This window comes from Sparus aurata, chromosome 24, assembly GCF_900880675.1.
Source record: "Sparus aurata chromosome 24, fSpaAur1.1, whole genome shotgun sequence".
In the NCBI taxonomy this organism is placed as follows: Eukaryota; Metazoa; Chordata; class Actinopteri; order Spariformes; family Sparidae; genus Sparus; species Sparus aurata.
In genome coordinates this window covers 2,619,947-2,635,393 of record NC_044210.1, presented here as the reverse complement: position 1 = coordinate 2,635,393, position 15,447 = coordinate 2,619,947, and the positions used below count along the sequence as shown (strand labels likewise).

Genomic DNA, 15,447 nt, shown 5'->3' with positions numbered 1-15,447 from the left:
GGGGGGGGGGGAATAACGGCTTTCCTATTCATTACCGGATCTGTTTCACTTTGAGAAAGCAAGGTGTTCTTTGTTTTTATGTGGTGCATTCCTGTCTGGTTGTTTATTGTACAGATATAGTTAAGCAGATGAAGGATCATTTCGTCGTTATAAAAAAGTCAACACAGTCAGCACATTTGATGTGAGGGCCTGAGGGCACTTCAAAAGTCATAAGAAATCCAAGTCATGGAAAGTATTGAAAAATGCTGAAATTGCTGATGCCACTATTTCCCATTACCACCCATCTTAAAAAATATATACATTTCACCATGTCTTCTTGTCTGATGTCCATGAAAAAAGTTCAGCACTGTCCATATTTAACCAAAAACTGTCCTTCACACGAGACATGGAGTTGGATCCAGTCCATGATGTCTGAGTACCGAGCGGTGTTAGCCTTTAGTGGCTTTTAGTTTGGAGAGCCCTCCAAATTACACTCCTGTTTAATGGTGGTTAATTGTGAAATGAGAGGCTCTTACAGTGTGATGTGCAATCAATGCATTCCTCTAAAAGCCAGTGCGAGTGCAATTTACTCCCAAGCAGCTCGGTCCTCTGCGCACTTAAGTTTTCATCAATGCGCGGCGGCGGAGCGTTAAATGCAGTCGTTGGTGAGAGCGGTCCGAGCTGCTCCGCCTCGACAGGTGCTCTCTGAAGTATCACTGCTGAATTCACACCTCTTTCATCTCTCCTGCAGCTTCTTGATCAAAGGCCGGCGTTATTAACGGAAGCTGGAGCCTGATTCTGTCAGGGCTGCGGCTGTAGCTTTGCTCAGGCGCAGCGTTTGTTTTGCGTCTGGGCTGGTCTGAATGCACACGATCGGCTGCATTAAATGGCTTTGGAAAATGTAAAAGGTCGATTCACCCTAATCACCATTATCTGTACGCTTGAATGGCGTGCTTACCCTTTAAAGGTGCAGTATGGAAGATATGGCCCGAATTTTAGAAACATTTAAAACATGAACTCAACGGAGTGTGATGAGACAACTTTTTTAACCTTCTGTCAAATCTGTCTACTTTAGTTGGCATGCTAACGAGCTACCCTCAGCTAGTCACATCTTTTAATAGGCTCCCACTTTGTGATAATAGTCTTATGGCCTCTGTACTTTCAGCTGGGAGATGTGAGTGAGTGAACTACTTTGTCTAATGGTGAATAAAAGTAGCTCACAAACTGTCAAGATAGAAGCTATTTTTACACAAATATTTCCTTATTAAACAGAAAAATACAATTGCGCACCTTCTGAGCACAAGCTGACCTCTCACTGAACTAAAGCTCAATTAATTGCCTTGTTAACTCATCTCAAAGCACATTTTATTCAAACTCAACACAGTCAAGTTAGATGTGAAGATATTCTGGCTCGACCCACCATTTTTTTTTCGTCTGCTGCTTACGTCCAGTTCCCAGGGCTATGTCGGAACATTTCTGTCGGAACAGCTTTCTGATTGGCTCACTCATCGATCGGCCGGCTGTGCAGAGGGGAGAGAGGAGACTCTCTACAACTCTCTCCTCTATCTGACGCAACTATTTCTGTCATTTCTCACGCGAAAATCTGTCTGATGTATGAATGCACGCCATTATATGCATTAGGGATGCACATTTTAATTCATTTCTTTAAGCAATGGTCGGCTGCCTTGACTAATGATGGATCATTCATGATATATGAAATATGTTGGATCTTTTTTCCATTTGCAAACTGTTTAAACCACTGACGTGATCTGTGTTTGATGTAAAATCAGAGTCAGCTACATTAGGAGATAAAATAACAGATAAAGTGAACATAAAGTTACTTGAATTGTAAATGAAATAACACAAAATTACGGAGATTCTGTCACTTTTAACAACTGACAACAAAATCCCAGCCCGTACTCAGGTGACTACATGCCTGTCTTAAAACAACGAGAGCAGGTGTTTTGAGCGCAGGTGCTGGTTGAGCACTACGTTTCTGTAATACGCCCGTGGACGTAGCAGCTAGATAAGCACGTGTTAGGGGTCGTGAGGTCACTTTAACTGAATATTTTCCATCGCTGACTGATTTTTTTAAAAGTCACTGGAAAATATTAAGGCAGTCCATCATTTTGACAGATTCAAACTCATATTAAGACTAACGCTGGTCGCAGAGGGGTGCAGCTGCCCTCCTGGTGCACAAGCAGCGTGTGCTGGATTTCTTTCAGGCGAGTGCTTGCAGGGTTGACTTCAAAACCTCTGGCGGAGATGGTGCTGGTAATTCCAGCCTCCAGCGTGGCAGCAGAGTGTGAGTTAAAAAAATAATTAAAATGGCCATTAGTGGTCGTCTGTCTGCGGCAAAGACACAATAATGATAGTCACTTCTGCGACGATGTCCTTGCTCTTGATTACACTCAAGCAAGCACCCAGTTTAAACCCATTAAGACCAGGAGGAGGATATGAGTTCAGACAAGGTGTCGGCACATCAATGATGTCAATTAAGTTCTGCTTGTTAATGGTTGGTTCATTATCTAATCTTAGTTGTCTGATTCTGTGAATGTATATCGTTCATATTTGGCTGAAAGAGGCAATAATCGCTGGGTTTAATAACCATCTGCTTCGTGTATGTGTGACATGAGAAGTGACTGCATGGTCGGTTTCTCTGTTCCTCTTCATTCCTTCATTATAAATGCATATTGTTGAGGCTGAGTTTGTTACCTATATTACATGTTAATATAATGTGTTTAAAAAAATAAATAAAATTAAATGCCAATAAATAGGTTATCTTATCATCATTTGAAGTAAAACAGTTAAAATGATGGGTAATAATAGATTATTATGGAATATTTAAGACAGTCTGCCAAAAAAGTTTTTTTTTATTTGTACAAGGCTCAGTGAGGTTTTTTTGTTTAGTTTAGTTTTTTTTGTCCTGTGTAGTCTTACACAAAGGGTGAGGCAGGTGTGGGCGATCAAGGTTTAAATTTCGAAGTGCTCCTGACGCCTTGTTTGAGACGTAACTTTTCGTTGTGTGGCAGTGCAAGTATTGATACGTCTCCGTCCAGCTCCGGAGCTCAGACACTCCTGATGGGAAGCTTGTTGAAGCTCGTTGCGTTGAGACAGCCCGTCACTTTGGCTCGTGACCATTTGGCCCCGTGTCGTCCTCACGGACCCCGGTGGTAATGAGTGCTTGTTAATCCTTCTGTCACTATCTCCTCCAGGCAGACAGCCATTTGCAAGTGCCAGAGTTGATTAGCAACACACTCCCACACAGTCCGGTTCAATTCAGCTCTTTGAAAAGAGCTTAAGATGGCACTACTGTAGCATTGGAGCCATGCAGGGTCATCGTGTGTATTCACTGACACTGGTGTCTTAGTTCACAACCTAGACAATTGGCATTGAGCTTGTTGTAACAACCTTCTTTCAGAAGCACTTGGCAGCCATTAGTAGACTTCAATACTCCCTACAGCCCTGTTTTAATGTTTGACTGAGAGCCAGACATCCTTTTTCTTTCACTCCTCCACGCACTCACATTTTCAAATGAATCAAAGAACTTGTGAAACAATTTGCCTGCATTTTGTTTCTTGGGAGAAGCTGAGGTTTCGTCTTGGGCTGTTTGAAAGGTCTGGAACACTTTCAAAAGCAGTGTGAGTTGTTGAAACAGGAAGCCAGAGACAAACTGAGCCTGTTTGCTCTCCGAGGGGTTTGTCTGGGCAGCGAATCAAACATTGTCAAGCACCAAAAGAAAAGCGTTTTGCACGGTCAGCAGAGAAGTTGTCCGCTCCATTATCTCTGGTTGGTCATGGAGGAGTAGTGCGCACCAACTGCCAGATTACACACACACACACACACAAATTCACACAGACACACATTCACATGCACACACACACGGCTTTGCATTACAGCCAAGTAAACACAAGTCACATTCTGTGACCTAAAGAACAGCTTGGATCGCAAACCAGCTCCAATCTGGTGCTAAACTCCGCAGCCGAGACAAAAATATCTGTTGTCTTCACCAAAGTGGGACCAAGGTGCTTTCTCAAATCCCTCTCAACCACATCAGAAAGTTCCCTCCAGTCAGCTTTATTTGCGGTATTGGAATGGAATGCTTGATTTAAGCTCGAAATGGAGCGTAAAACTAACTGACGCTGAGGTGACGCTGGGAATGGCACGAGGGTAGGAACGTCAGTCTGGATTAGTGGACAAGTTCTCCTGTGGAGACCAGAAAGGGGAGATGGGAGGTGGCAGGCCTGGCACAGAGCGATCAGACATGCTTCAGGGAGTCTTCATTACATAGCAGGAAGAGCTGTAGAGCTGTGCTCCACGTGCACTGCACTGTAGTCCACTTGGCAGCTACTGTTTTTCTCCTCTCCACTCTTGTCTTGAAGTGGTGCACATCACTGGCTACTGTAGACACTCGAACAGCCTGAAACAGCATTTTAGACTGTGTGACTGTGAAACATTAAAACCCTGGGTAATAATGTGTGGAATAGGGTCAGTTTACAGACTAGTAACTCTTCTTATGGTTAGAAACTCAGGTCCCAGATTCACAAAGTGTCAGTGCTTCATAGTGTGGACAGCCCTGAGTGTAAAGATGACAAAGGTAGTGAATTTGATTGGCCGTGATTGCCACGCCCACCTAAATCATAATGTATTACCATGTATTTTTTTCTGATCCTGCCCTGTTCTCAAGTGTGCTACAGGTGTGCCTGATAGCTCAGAACCAGGTGTGTAGTGCATTTGTGTAAACACTGAAACACACCTAAGACATGCAGGTGCGTTTGAGTGCATGCGCACATGCGGGGCACGCAGGGGTGCACGCACTTGTTTGCTTATTACAGCAACATCATAAACTCTTACCTTTTTAGCTATTCCAAAAATAAAAATGAGCACACTACTTATGTAGGTCGGGTGAAATGCAGCCCCTCAGCCTGGCACACAGAGTACAGAATACTGCACGTCCCCATCTCGTTTCATGTATATCACATAATGTAATGAGCAGCGCATCCACAGCTGTTCAGCTCGCTGACGAGAAGATTTTGCTATGTTGAAAACAAAACATACGTAGTCGTTTTAGCAATTCATCACTTTAACACTTCTGGGACTTTGCAACTGTCAACATTTGATTTCCTCACTTGGCGAAAAAAAGTGTTGGAGCGCTGCTCCGGCTGCACTGCACCTATGCTGAGATCTCCCTGATGTGCCGTGCTGGGAGCGCTCGTCTTTGATCACTTGGCTGTGACAAAAGTAGAGCCCTCAGACAGATTGTAAACACGCCGGCAGTATCTGACTCCTTTTAGTATCTATTTGGAGGTCAAACTAAAAGTGAATGCATCTAAAATGGTTGCTGACAATCCTTCACTGAACTGGAGAACTGCACTCATATATATGTCACCAGTCGAAGTTGAAGCAAGAAGAGTTTAATTTCAAATAGGTATGATTAAAGGCCCTGACACACCACACTGACATGAGAGAAGGAGCAGCGTCGAGGCTCACTGTTGCGTGGCCTCGTGTCTCCTGCGCCCTGCCAAAAAGCTGCACTTGATCACACCAGAGACTACTGCCAAAGACTACGACCAACAAGCTTTGACGTTCTGCACCTGCATGAAAGGAAACGCCTCTCTGTGGATATGCAAACTGTTGATATGATTAAGCAGCATTTATGACGCCGCTCTCGCTAATATAGCTGTTTCTATGTCTGATAAAAAGAGGCAGAGGAGAAACTTTTTTGCACTGATACGTTTTACCTGAACAGCCAGTCAGTGATTTTTGTCACCGATGCTCAGTCGGGCCCAAAAACAGACAAGGGCCCATTTCCTAGATGTTTGTTAGCAAACTACCCGATCGAATGACTGCTTGTGTTGAGTGTATTTATTGACCTCATGATGGCCACCCCTGTCAATTCCGGCGCGTCTCTTCACCTCCGGGTGCCTTTTCTGGCAATGAATACAATCAATAAGTTGCTGTCTTAATTGTTTCACACAGCTTACTGTACATTTCTCAAAGATGGGAACAGATATCCAAATGTATGACGCCCTCAAATCCACCACCATCACCCAAGTTACACTTGGCATAAATGCAGATTATCTTAAACTAGCCTACTGTGTGCTGCAGTGGCTCCTTTTGTGAGGGACGTTTTCAAAAGCTCTGACACTAACTCACCAACGTTGTCGAGGAAGAGCTCTCGCTGCTGTTCGGTGATGCTTTGATAAGTACAAATTGGTTTGCCACATAACCTTAATATAACTGCAGTGTAACTTCCACAACTACAACAAGATGAATGATACACACAGAATTCAAACAAGTTCCAAGTCTGTGTGAGTTGACTTTCATGCTAACAGCAACCTAGAAGGTCTGGCACACTGTGTGGACATAAAAACACGGTAAAGCTTTGGAAAATGTGCGAGGCAAACTGTGTTTTATTGATCACATCGGTGTTGGTGGAGCGTGACTGGATCATGATTTTTGAAAGATTGAGCTCGGTGTGCCTTCGACAGAAACATTTCTTTCAAGGAATCTGGAGCCTTGGAGGGAAAGGAGAGGGGAGTTTGTGTTTGTGAAGGACTGATCCTAGAGCTTTGATTACGTGTTATATAGTATATGTCTTATCTTTTCAAAACGTACAGACATGAGTACTTACATTCTGAGTAAACTGAAGTTTGTTCACAGTCTACAGCGCTTCTCTAACTTTCAGACAACTTGCCGCGTCCTTGGGATACTTCTGTACATTGCTCTCTTCCCAACTGTTTCTCACTATAGCATGAAATTACAATCAGTGTGCACTCGCTCCCCTGGGCTGCCTCTGCCTACCAGGGCAGGATCCAGCTTTATGGTACAGAGGACGAAGCTGTTAATTGGTGACATGCTCCAGAAACGGCCTCAGAACGCAGGACAACATTCGTTACCTTTCCCTCACACATATTGTAACACCATCCATTTCAGATTAGACCTGCGCTCTTATTGACTCTGGATAATACGGCAAAAAAGATAAGTCAGCAACATGTCAGACTGTTGAAACAATTCATTCAACTGCTTTGTGACAAAATATGATAAAATACTGCTATTTGCTTTCCCCAGATATGTTTTTGGAGGAAATGCAATTACAACTTGGTACAGTGATTTTTCCAATTTAAAAGTGCAACAATTGTAGACAGAAGTCATACAGTGTGGATACATGTACATTATAAAGCGCAGGACTTTTACACTAGAGAACAGAGTACATGTACAGGACTGTACTGGTGCCACCACTGAGGACACTGAGCTCATGTCCCTGGGATTACTTCTTTTAAAATTACATTCTTTGATGAAACATATCGTTTTTTGATCAAATGTACAAAGACTGTCTAAAACTTTGGCAGCTTTCAGGTAAACATTGCAATAAGAAATTACAATTTGCATATAGTTAACATATTGCACCTTTAAGTATTCTTCCAATATGGTCATTTTTGGTGTTCACAATAGTGTGTGTGCTGAGCCAAGGAGTACCAACGATGACCTCAGTATTACTAAAATCTTAGCTAAGGCCTCGCCTGTGTCCTGTGTTAGCTTCAAGCAAATAACATATTTTGGCTCATGTTTGAGAAAGAAAGATGGTGACATTGATCAAATATTGACAGAAGATATTGAAACATTTAACCAACATCAAGGTGTCCAAACATAAACCACTGCCAGGAGCAGATATAATAAGAGAACTCATTAAATACATTGAAAAGCAGTTTTTGTGCCATTTACAGATTAGGATCTTGTTCATATCTGACTGTAATCGATGTCATTGTTCACACTTTTTTCACTTCCACAGTGCCTGGAGCCCTGCAAAGACTCCTGGGAGATGAAGAGGAAAAGCAATTGCAGAGAGATGTGTGAGGTACGCTGCAACACATAGTCAAACGGTGTGCTTTGTGCAGAGTCAGGGGTGGCCCAGACTAGATGGCTGCGCGCGCGCACACACACACACACACACACACACACACACACACACACACACACACACACACACACACACACACACACATTTTCAGTGATCAAATACGTGTATGACATGAGCTGGGATCAGGGTTGGTCAAGTTGTATCATTTCACATGATACTGTATGTTCATTGTATCTCTGTGCTCTTCATAGAGCATATTATATTCCAAGCATTCACATGCAACTACGTTTGCACATTTGTAAACAGTAATAAAAAAAAACGGTGAACATAAACACTTATTCATTCAGCCATCCCAGCCTTCTGTAGAATATTCTTAATGAGTAAATCAAAGCATGATATTAACAGCCCTGAAGGCAAAACTAGTCCAAAATTCAAATTAGAAACAGTTAAAGATAAAATAAGTTTATTGGTTTTCTCCAACCCATCCAGCGAGTGTTTCCCAAAAAGCACTGGGAGTGTGTGACCAGCTGCGAGTTCCTCCAGTCGGTGTTGGAGGTGAAGCAGGGCATCTGTCCACCTCCGGAGAGAGCCAGCGGCTTTGCGGCGGCCTGCGTGGAGAGCTGCGACAACGACCGAGAGTGCTCCGCCCAGAAGAAATGCTGCTCCAACGGCTGTGGCCACACCTGCCAGTCTCCCAAAGACCTCTACAGGGGTGAGTAGAGCAGGACCGACATGTGATAGCATGCCAATGATCTAGTGAGGCCAAGTTAATTGTTCCATTTAAGCTGCACTACAGCGGGTAAGCAATGATTCCAGCACAGGATTGATGTGACTTAATCCTGTATATGACTTCTGTGGTTGAGGTTTTGTTAGGTCTGGGCACGAAAAACTAATTGGTTAAAAATAGTTTTTGATAAGGTCAAGAAAAACAGCACAAGCCCAGACTCGACCGATACACTTTGCAGCTAGAAGCTCATGGAAGAGAAGCTGAATACATTATAAGTACAAGGCATACAGAATGAAGAGGGGAAGTCAAGAGAACTTCCAGCAGACAGATGAAACGAACTTGTGGAGGCCAAGGACTCGAAGGAGAAAAAGAAATACTTATACTCATTAAAGCACAAGTTTGCACAAATATTACTTGCCCCCTACACTTATGGAAAGTTGGTTGGAGTTTTCGTCATCCAAAAAAAAACATTTTCTGGAACTTCACAGCAAAACAGCCCTGCATTCTCCAAAACAACTGAAGTAGCTGAAGAGTGAAAAAAAACAACCAAAACGCCAGATTACATGTGGCGTCATCCAAGTTTTCTGAAGGCCAGGATCCCAATGCTAAGATAAATGCAATAGCATTGACCCTATCATGAGCTTGACCCCTTGACAGTTTAGATAATGTTTTTTTTTTTTTTTTTAGAAATGCTTTATATCTATATACATCGGTCGTTGGATTTCCAAGTTATAGTTGTTCAGATAATTCTGCAGGGAAATTCATACTGTACATTTAAAATCCATGATTCTACTCCCCCTTTTTTGCAAAAGCTGAAAAGTCTGTGTCTGTGTCTGTGTTGAACGTCCAATAAACATAAATAAAAAACAGAAACAAACATGAATTCATTTATATCCAGAGTATCAGCCTTTATCCTATCCTCTGTCCACTTCCATAAGCAGGATTAGGCCACTACTGCAAATATTCTCAGACGTAATTGTGAGAGGTAACAAGAAAATGGAGTGAAAGTATAACATATTTTCGCTCTCAAAAAAGACATTTGCCTTTTCCCTTTTTAATAAAAACTAGTGCAGTGCCCGTAAGAAAAATTTATTCCTATAAAAAAGTGGGAGGTTAAGGAGCTTTTTCATGGATGGCCAAATGAGGCTGTGTTTGAAGGTGGGACGTCAGGGATATTTAGCTATCTACACACGAACACCCACAGATTACGATTCCACTTTGTTGTCCGCGCGTTTCCGGATCTCCTCAGACCTGAACAGACTCGTTTACTCTCATTAGCTACAGCAGTCAGTTTAGATGCACAGAACAGAACAGAACGGGACCGAACCGCGGGCAAAATCCCGATCCAGCTCGCGCCGCTGCAGGTATAAATCCGCTTGTTTCTTAAGGTATGTCGTGGGTTTGAGCTCTGCAGTGATTGGCTCTGGTGCGCACGTGACTGTGGTGGCTCCGGTGGACAATGCTCGCGGAATTTGTAAAGCATTTATGAAATAATTTATTAACTGTATCATTGCAGTCCAAACAAATGCGAAGTCGCACACCCTTGAACCACGCAGCAGCCATGTTGAAACTCTCAGGTCAGTCTGATCCTGATCCGCAGAGATATTTGAGGAACAAATACATACACAGACAGACAGACAGACAGAGATTCCTTGCTTTTATAGAGAGATGTCCAGACAGATTTGGTGGAGCTCAGGACTCATCCTCAGGGCTGCTGCGTTAAAAATTCAAAGTTAAATTTGGGATCTGTGAGCAACAGCTAAAGTGACCAACTGAACATTTGGTGGAGCACTTTTTTGCTTCTGCATATTTATGTTTCCTCTAAAAAAAAAAAAAAACAGTTAACTAGGAACGGACTTCTTGCAGATATGGATTGGCGTTTACAATACCCAATAGCAATGACTGTATGTTACCCACCGTCAGACACAGCTGGACCAGGACAGAACAAGACAGAGGAGCTGCTGGTTAGCAGTAGTCAGCAGTTACTCCAGCTATCTGTCCCGTCTTGAGGCAGATAAGCAGGAAGACATCAGAGGGAATACCAGAAGATTTTTTTTATAAATCCATGGCAGGATCATAAAAATGAACAAAGTGTTAGTGCAGGATGAGTCATCAATACTTTTTATCCTACTCTAGGAATTGACAAAATCTTAAATGCCACTATGAAACCTGCAAACTAAATGTCTCGCCTTTGATGGGCCTGATATGTAGAAGTGAGATCCAGAGAAAGACATATGTGATAAAACCACTAAAACACCGATTTTAAGCCAATCACAGAACATTAAACGTCCGGCATGTATGATTTAGGGATAATCACCTGAAAGAGTGATGCTGTATTCTAATTATCATTATTAATAAGCATCGATTACTGTGACACACACTTAAACGCTCATACATTTCTTGTCGGTCGGAGAGAGATGTTATCCCAGCCTCCCTTGGGCCTGTACCCAGATGAATGAGGTAATTCCAGGTGAAAAGTCTCCTGCGAACCAACGGTGTGCTGCTGTGAGTCTGAGTCAGGTGGAGTTTGCCCTACTTAGGCCTCCATTGTCGGAAGAAGGATCAAAGAGAGCTGAGGAAAAAAACAGATTCTGTGAGCCGGCGGCAGTATGTTCAGGCCTCACCGGTGGTAACACACAGGATAGGAGGGAGGGGATTAATGTGAGGAAACTCATTTTGCCTTTTCACCAAGCAGCACACAGCAGCGCTGTATATCCCTGCTGCCCTGAGGGACGTCGGCTGACCTGACTGAGAACTCCTGTCCTCTCTGCTGGGACTTATTTGCTTAGAATTAAAGTAGATGCTGGTGTCTGAGTTTGACGGACGCGCCGGTTTGCTTCCTCACCAGGCTTTTATATAACATCCGATATATCTCTGCCTACATCTGCAGAGATCATCTGATTTAAACAGTTTTTTCCCAATCAGTCTGTTTGGCCTGTAAAGTATAAATGTATTCTAAGCAGTGTTGCATCATCATGCAAATGTCAAAAGTAGGTAAATAATGTATCTACTGTCTCTCACAAATCCCTTCGATTTTATTCTGATCTATTTCTGGTGCATGTGTATTTAATGGTTCGATAACATGGTTTGGTCTCCAGGTGCTCCTCTGAAGCCGCGGAAGGAGCTGGGCTTTGAGGAACTCTCCTCTGGTCAGCTGGAGGTCCGCTGGTCGTCCCGCTTCAACATCTCAGCCGAGCCCGTCGTCTACATCCTGCAGAGGAGGTGGAACTTTGGCATCCAGCCCAGCGAGGACAGTGCCACCTCCTGGCAGGTGGTCGCACAGGTTAGCTCACTGCACACAATATACGGTGTAAACTAGACGTGAAAAAAGTGCCCGGTTTTGAAGACTTTTCCTACAGAACCTATACAATCTTAGGGGTAGTTCAAAAGACTAGGACCGAAGCACTTTTGAAAGTCACTGCTAATGCTAGTTTGCCGCCACGTCCCATGAATGCCCGATTGGATTGGGATCGGGGGAACTCGGAGGCCATTTCTCATGTGCCCCAGGCAATTCCTGAGCAGTTCCTGGGATGTGGCAGGGCACTTTGTTCTGCTCGAGGGCAACTGCCATCGGGGGTAAAGTAACTCAAAACCTTACCCCCGTGCTATTCACTTCATCTGTTGGTCCTTTTACTGATGAGTGTATTATTTTTTCCTGAGACTGTGGATTTACGGCTTGTCTTGCTCCCTCCAACACCTTCACCTGATCCCTCACAGACCACGGAGCAGGGAGTGAAGCTGGCCGATATCCGTCCAGGTCGTTGGTACCAGTTCAGAGTGGCAGCCGTCAACACCCACGGGACCAGAGGGTTCACCACGCCCAGCAGACACATCCACCACAGCAGAGGTCAGACAGACACACTCTTTATGTGTGTGTTTCCGTGTGTGATCCTTAAATGCACAGACGATTCTAAATGTCACCCCAAAATACTTAGGAGTGCTGCAAAAATGGCTGTTCAGACACTAGGCCAAATGTTGCAAAATGGCAGATGAGTCGAGCATAGAGTCTAGGAATGACCATCTGCATCATTTTAGGGAAAAGCAACCAATCACAGGCTGGATGGTATTCAAGCTATGACGCTGTACCCCTTTATAGAATCAGTTTTGCATGCGCAGGGCTCTGCAGTCGAGTGAGCATCTGGTGAGATCTGACCTGTGAGCGTTGTTAAATGGTCACAGTTTTGTTAGCTTTAGGCACAAAAAACGACTTGATAAGGTTTCCGGAAAACATTGTGGCTCTGGTTAAAATGAGCATGCAAGTTCAATAACATAGCTTACGTAACTTAAAGTAAGTTTCAATCGCATATTGCTTGATTGAGACTGTGTGTCGTATATAACTGCATTTATTTTGACTTTTAGAAAATGAAAATGTTACGTTTTCCTTTAATTTGATGATGCCTCCGGTTTTTGAAAAGCTAGATAGTGTCAAAAAAAACAACCTGTCTATGAGTGGAGGGTTTCATTGAATTACCAAATGCAAATGATTATCTCAGCATTAGTATGTGATATTACTCCGTGACCGCATGTCAAACCCCTCCACCCTCCCCTCACCTTCAGACCCCTCCAACCCTCCAGCTCCCACTGAGCTGAGAGTGGCCAACATGAGCTTCGGCCCTGGCAGGGTGGTGTCTGCCAGGCTTCAGTGGAGCATGCCTGCCGACCTGGACGTTCCCGTCCACCACTACAAGGTCAGCTGGAGCTGGACTGCAGTCGGACAGCCCTCTGCTTCATCTCTGACCAAGAGGAGGAAGACAGTCAGAGAGGTGAGGACTGACAGGAAAATGGTGTAAGGATGCTTGTTAATGCCAGCCTTCATCTTATTCTAACTGTCTTCTAACAGCATGTGTGCAGCAGGTCCTATAGACCCAGCTTCATATGAATATCTGTAACAAGTCAAAGAGCGCTAGTAGGAGTATTTTTCATATTCAATTAATACGCATCCCTGATGCCAAACCTGACATACTGGCTTTAAAAATGATAGATCCTTTGAATACTGGAGCTGTTTGAACACGTCCATCATTTAGGTGGGCATTGAGCTGTCCCTGCTGAATCATCAGTACAGACAATAACACCAACCTGAGATCAAAATACACAAAATCGGCTGCTTTGTGAAAGTGAAAAGGTGCAGAACACTCTTCCAGCACTGCTGTGTCATCTTAAAAGCTTGTTAGCGCACAATCAGTATTTTGTAGGGTAATACAAATTGCTGAATACATTTGATTTGACTAAATGAATTTGACTCAGTTTTCATTTTTCAATTTTAGATTTTTAGCAACAGAATTAGATTTTGTTCCTTAACACAACAGTGACCTCTGAGGCTCATGGGTCCTGTAGTACTTGGCATACTCTGACATACTCAACTGAAATGTGATTACAAAAAGAAATATTACCAAAAGAAATATTTAATATTATATATTAAATAGTTTTTTTTTGTAAACAATGTAATCACATCCCATTGTGAAATAAGACTATAATAAGAATCCGACTCAGACTCAGACCTTGAGGCGATTGTTAAAAATAACCCTTGCATGCACCACTGAGGTGGGAAAGATCTTCATAGGCCAACATAATTCATCTTGATGCTTTGTTGCAGACGCACGCTAGCATGTTCAGTCTCTGAGATCTGACATCAAGGGATGGTGGCAGGTAGGATGGACTAGTTGGGAATACATACTGGCACATGGCCTTTAGCACTACTTGGCTGGCTGCTATTTTCAGGGCTTGTGGAAGATGCTGCAAGAAAAATAAAAAGGCAGGCAATGAAGATTTCAGTTGTGTCCAAAGACCGAGAATGGATTTTTTGGATGATTTTAAAATGGGTAGCTTGAGTCTCATTTTCTATTCTATTCCATTGTGTGTGTGTGTGTGTGTGTGTGTGCTACTGAAACTCCGTCACACATCTTGAACGGCTGTTACGCTTACAGAGGAGTGTACACATCACGACAGGATGTGGACCCCATAACTAAGGACACATCAAAACATTTTCTACCCTCAGTGAGAACGCACAAGCTTTCCTGTGTCCAATGTTCCATCGTTGTAGCACAGATACCTCTTCCTGCCAACACACCAGATGTTGTTGTGGTCAATGAAGAGTCCAAATCAGTGTTTGCCAATAAATATAGCTCTTGGATAGCATCTCAGAACCGGGTTGTGCTGTATGTTTTGTATTGTAAAGACCTATGTCGTTGGTTCATGACTCTGTACTCCACTGGACCTCTGATGTTGGTGTGCTTGTGCTGTTCTGTAGAGACACAAGTTAAAATGTGTCTGTGTTTATGTGTGTGTTCAGAGCCAGGTGGAGCTGGACAGCATGCGGTCTAACAGGAGCTACAGTGTGGAGGTCCAGGCTGTGTCCTACTGGGGACAAAATCAGCTCAAAGGACCCCGAGCCATCCTCCACTTCACCACACAGCGCTGTAAGTCTTTATACGTCGTTCGTTTTGTAATTTAGCCTTTTACTTTTGTTCGGATTTGCAGGAGAAGAACGTGTCTTCTCGTTTGCACAAAGGCTTCATACTTCAAAACACCATGTTGAAGTGTTTATCCCTCCCACTAAATGTTTCCTCTGGGTTTTTTTTTAAATGCATTTGTATGATCTTTTAGACTTTAATTCATGTTTTTTCAAGTACCATTGGGAACTGAATATCTAAAAGACCTCCTCCTACTAGGATGTTAAATGTCTGATCCTCCATATATCAGAACTTCACTCCACCCAAACGCAACCTTAACTTCCATGAGCTCCAGTTTCTTTCTTGTATATTTCTTAAACAATATAATTTGGAATATCCATTTTTTTCTCCTTACTCTTTTAAGTTGTAAATGGGGGTATTTAATTCTCTGTATTAGCTGACTATACTGTGACCTAGACCAGTTCCCAACC

General features: G+C 43.2%; 1 protein-coding gene across 3 annotated transcripts in view; it reads left to right on the top strand.

The window, feature by feature from the left end:
- The window catches only part of anos1a (anosmin 1a), a 28,651-nt gene that overhangs the window by 7,514 nt on the left and 5,690 nt on the right, over positions 1 to 15,447 (top strand). For all 3 annotated transcript variants that reach the window (XM_030409327.1, XM_030409326.1, XM_030409328.1), the window contains exons 3-8: positions 7,772 to 7,837; positions 8,330 to 8,552; positions 11,666 to 11,850; positions 12,285 to 12,414; positions 13,125 to 13,330; positions 14,857 to 14,983. In XM_030409327.1, coding sequence (XP_030265187.1) covers positions 7,772 to 7,837; positions 8,330 to 8,552; positions 11,666 to 11,850; positions 12,285 to 12,414; positions 13,125 to 13,330; positions 14,857 to 14,983 — 937 coding nt within the window. The remainder of the gene's footprint in view (positions 1 to 7,771; positions 7,838 to 8,329; positions 8,553 to 11,665; positions 11,851 to 12,284; positions 12,415 to 13,124; positions 13,331 to 14,856; positions 14,984 to 15,447) is intronic.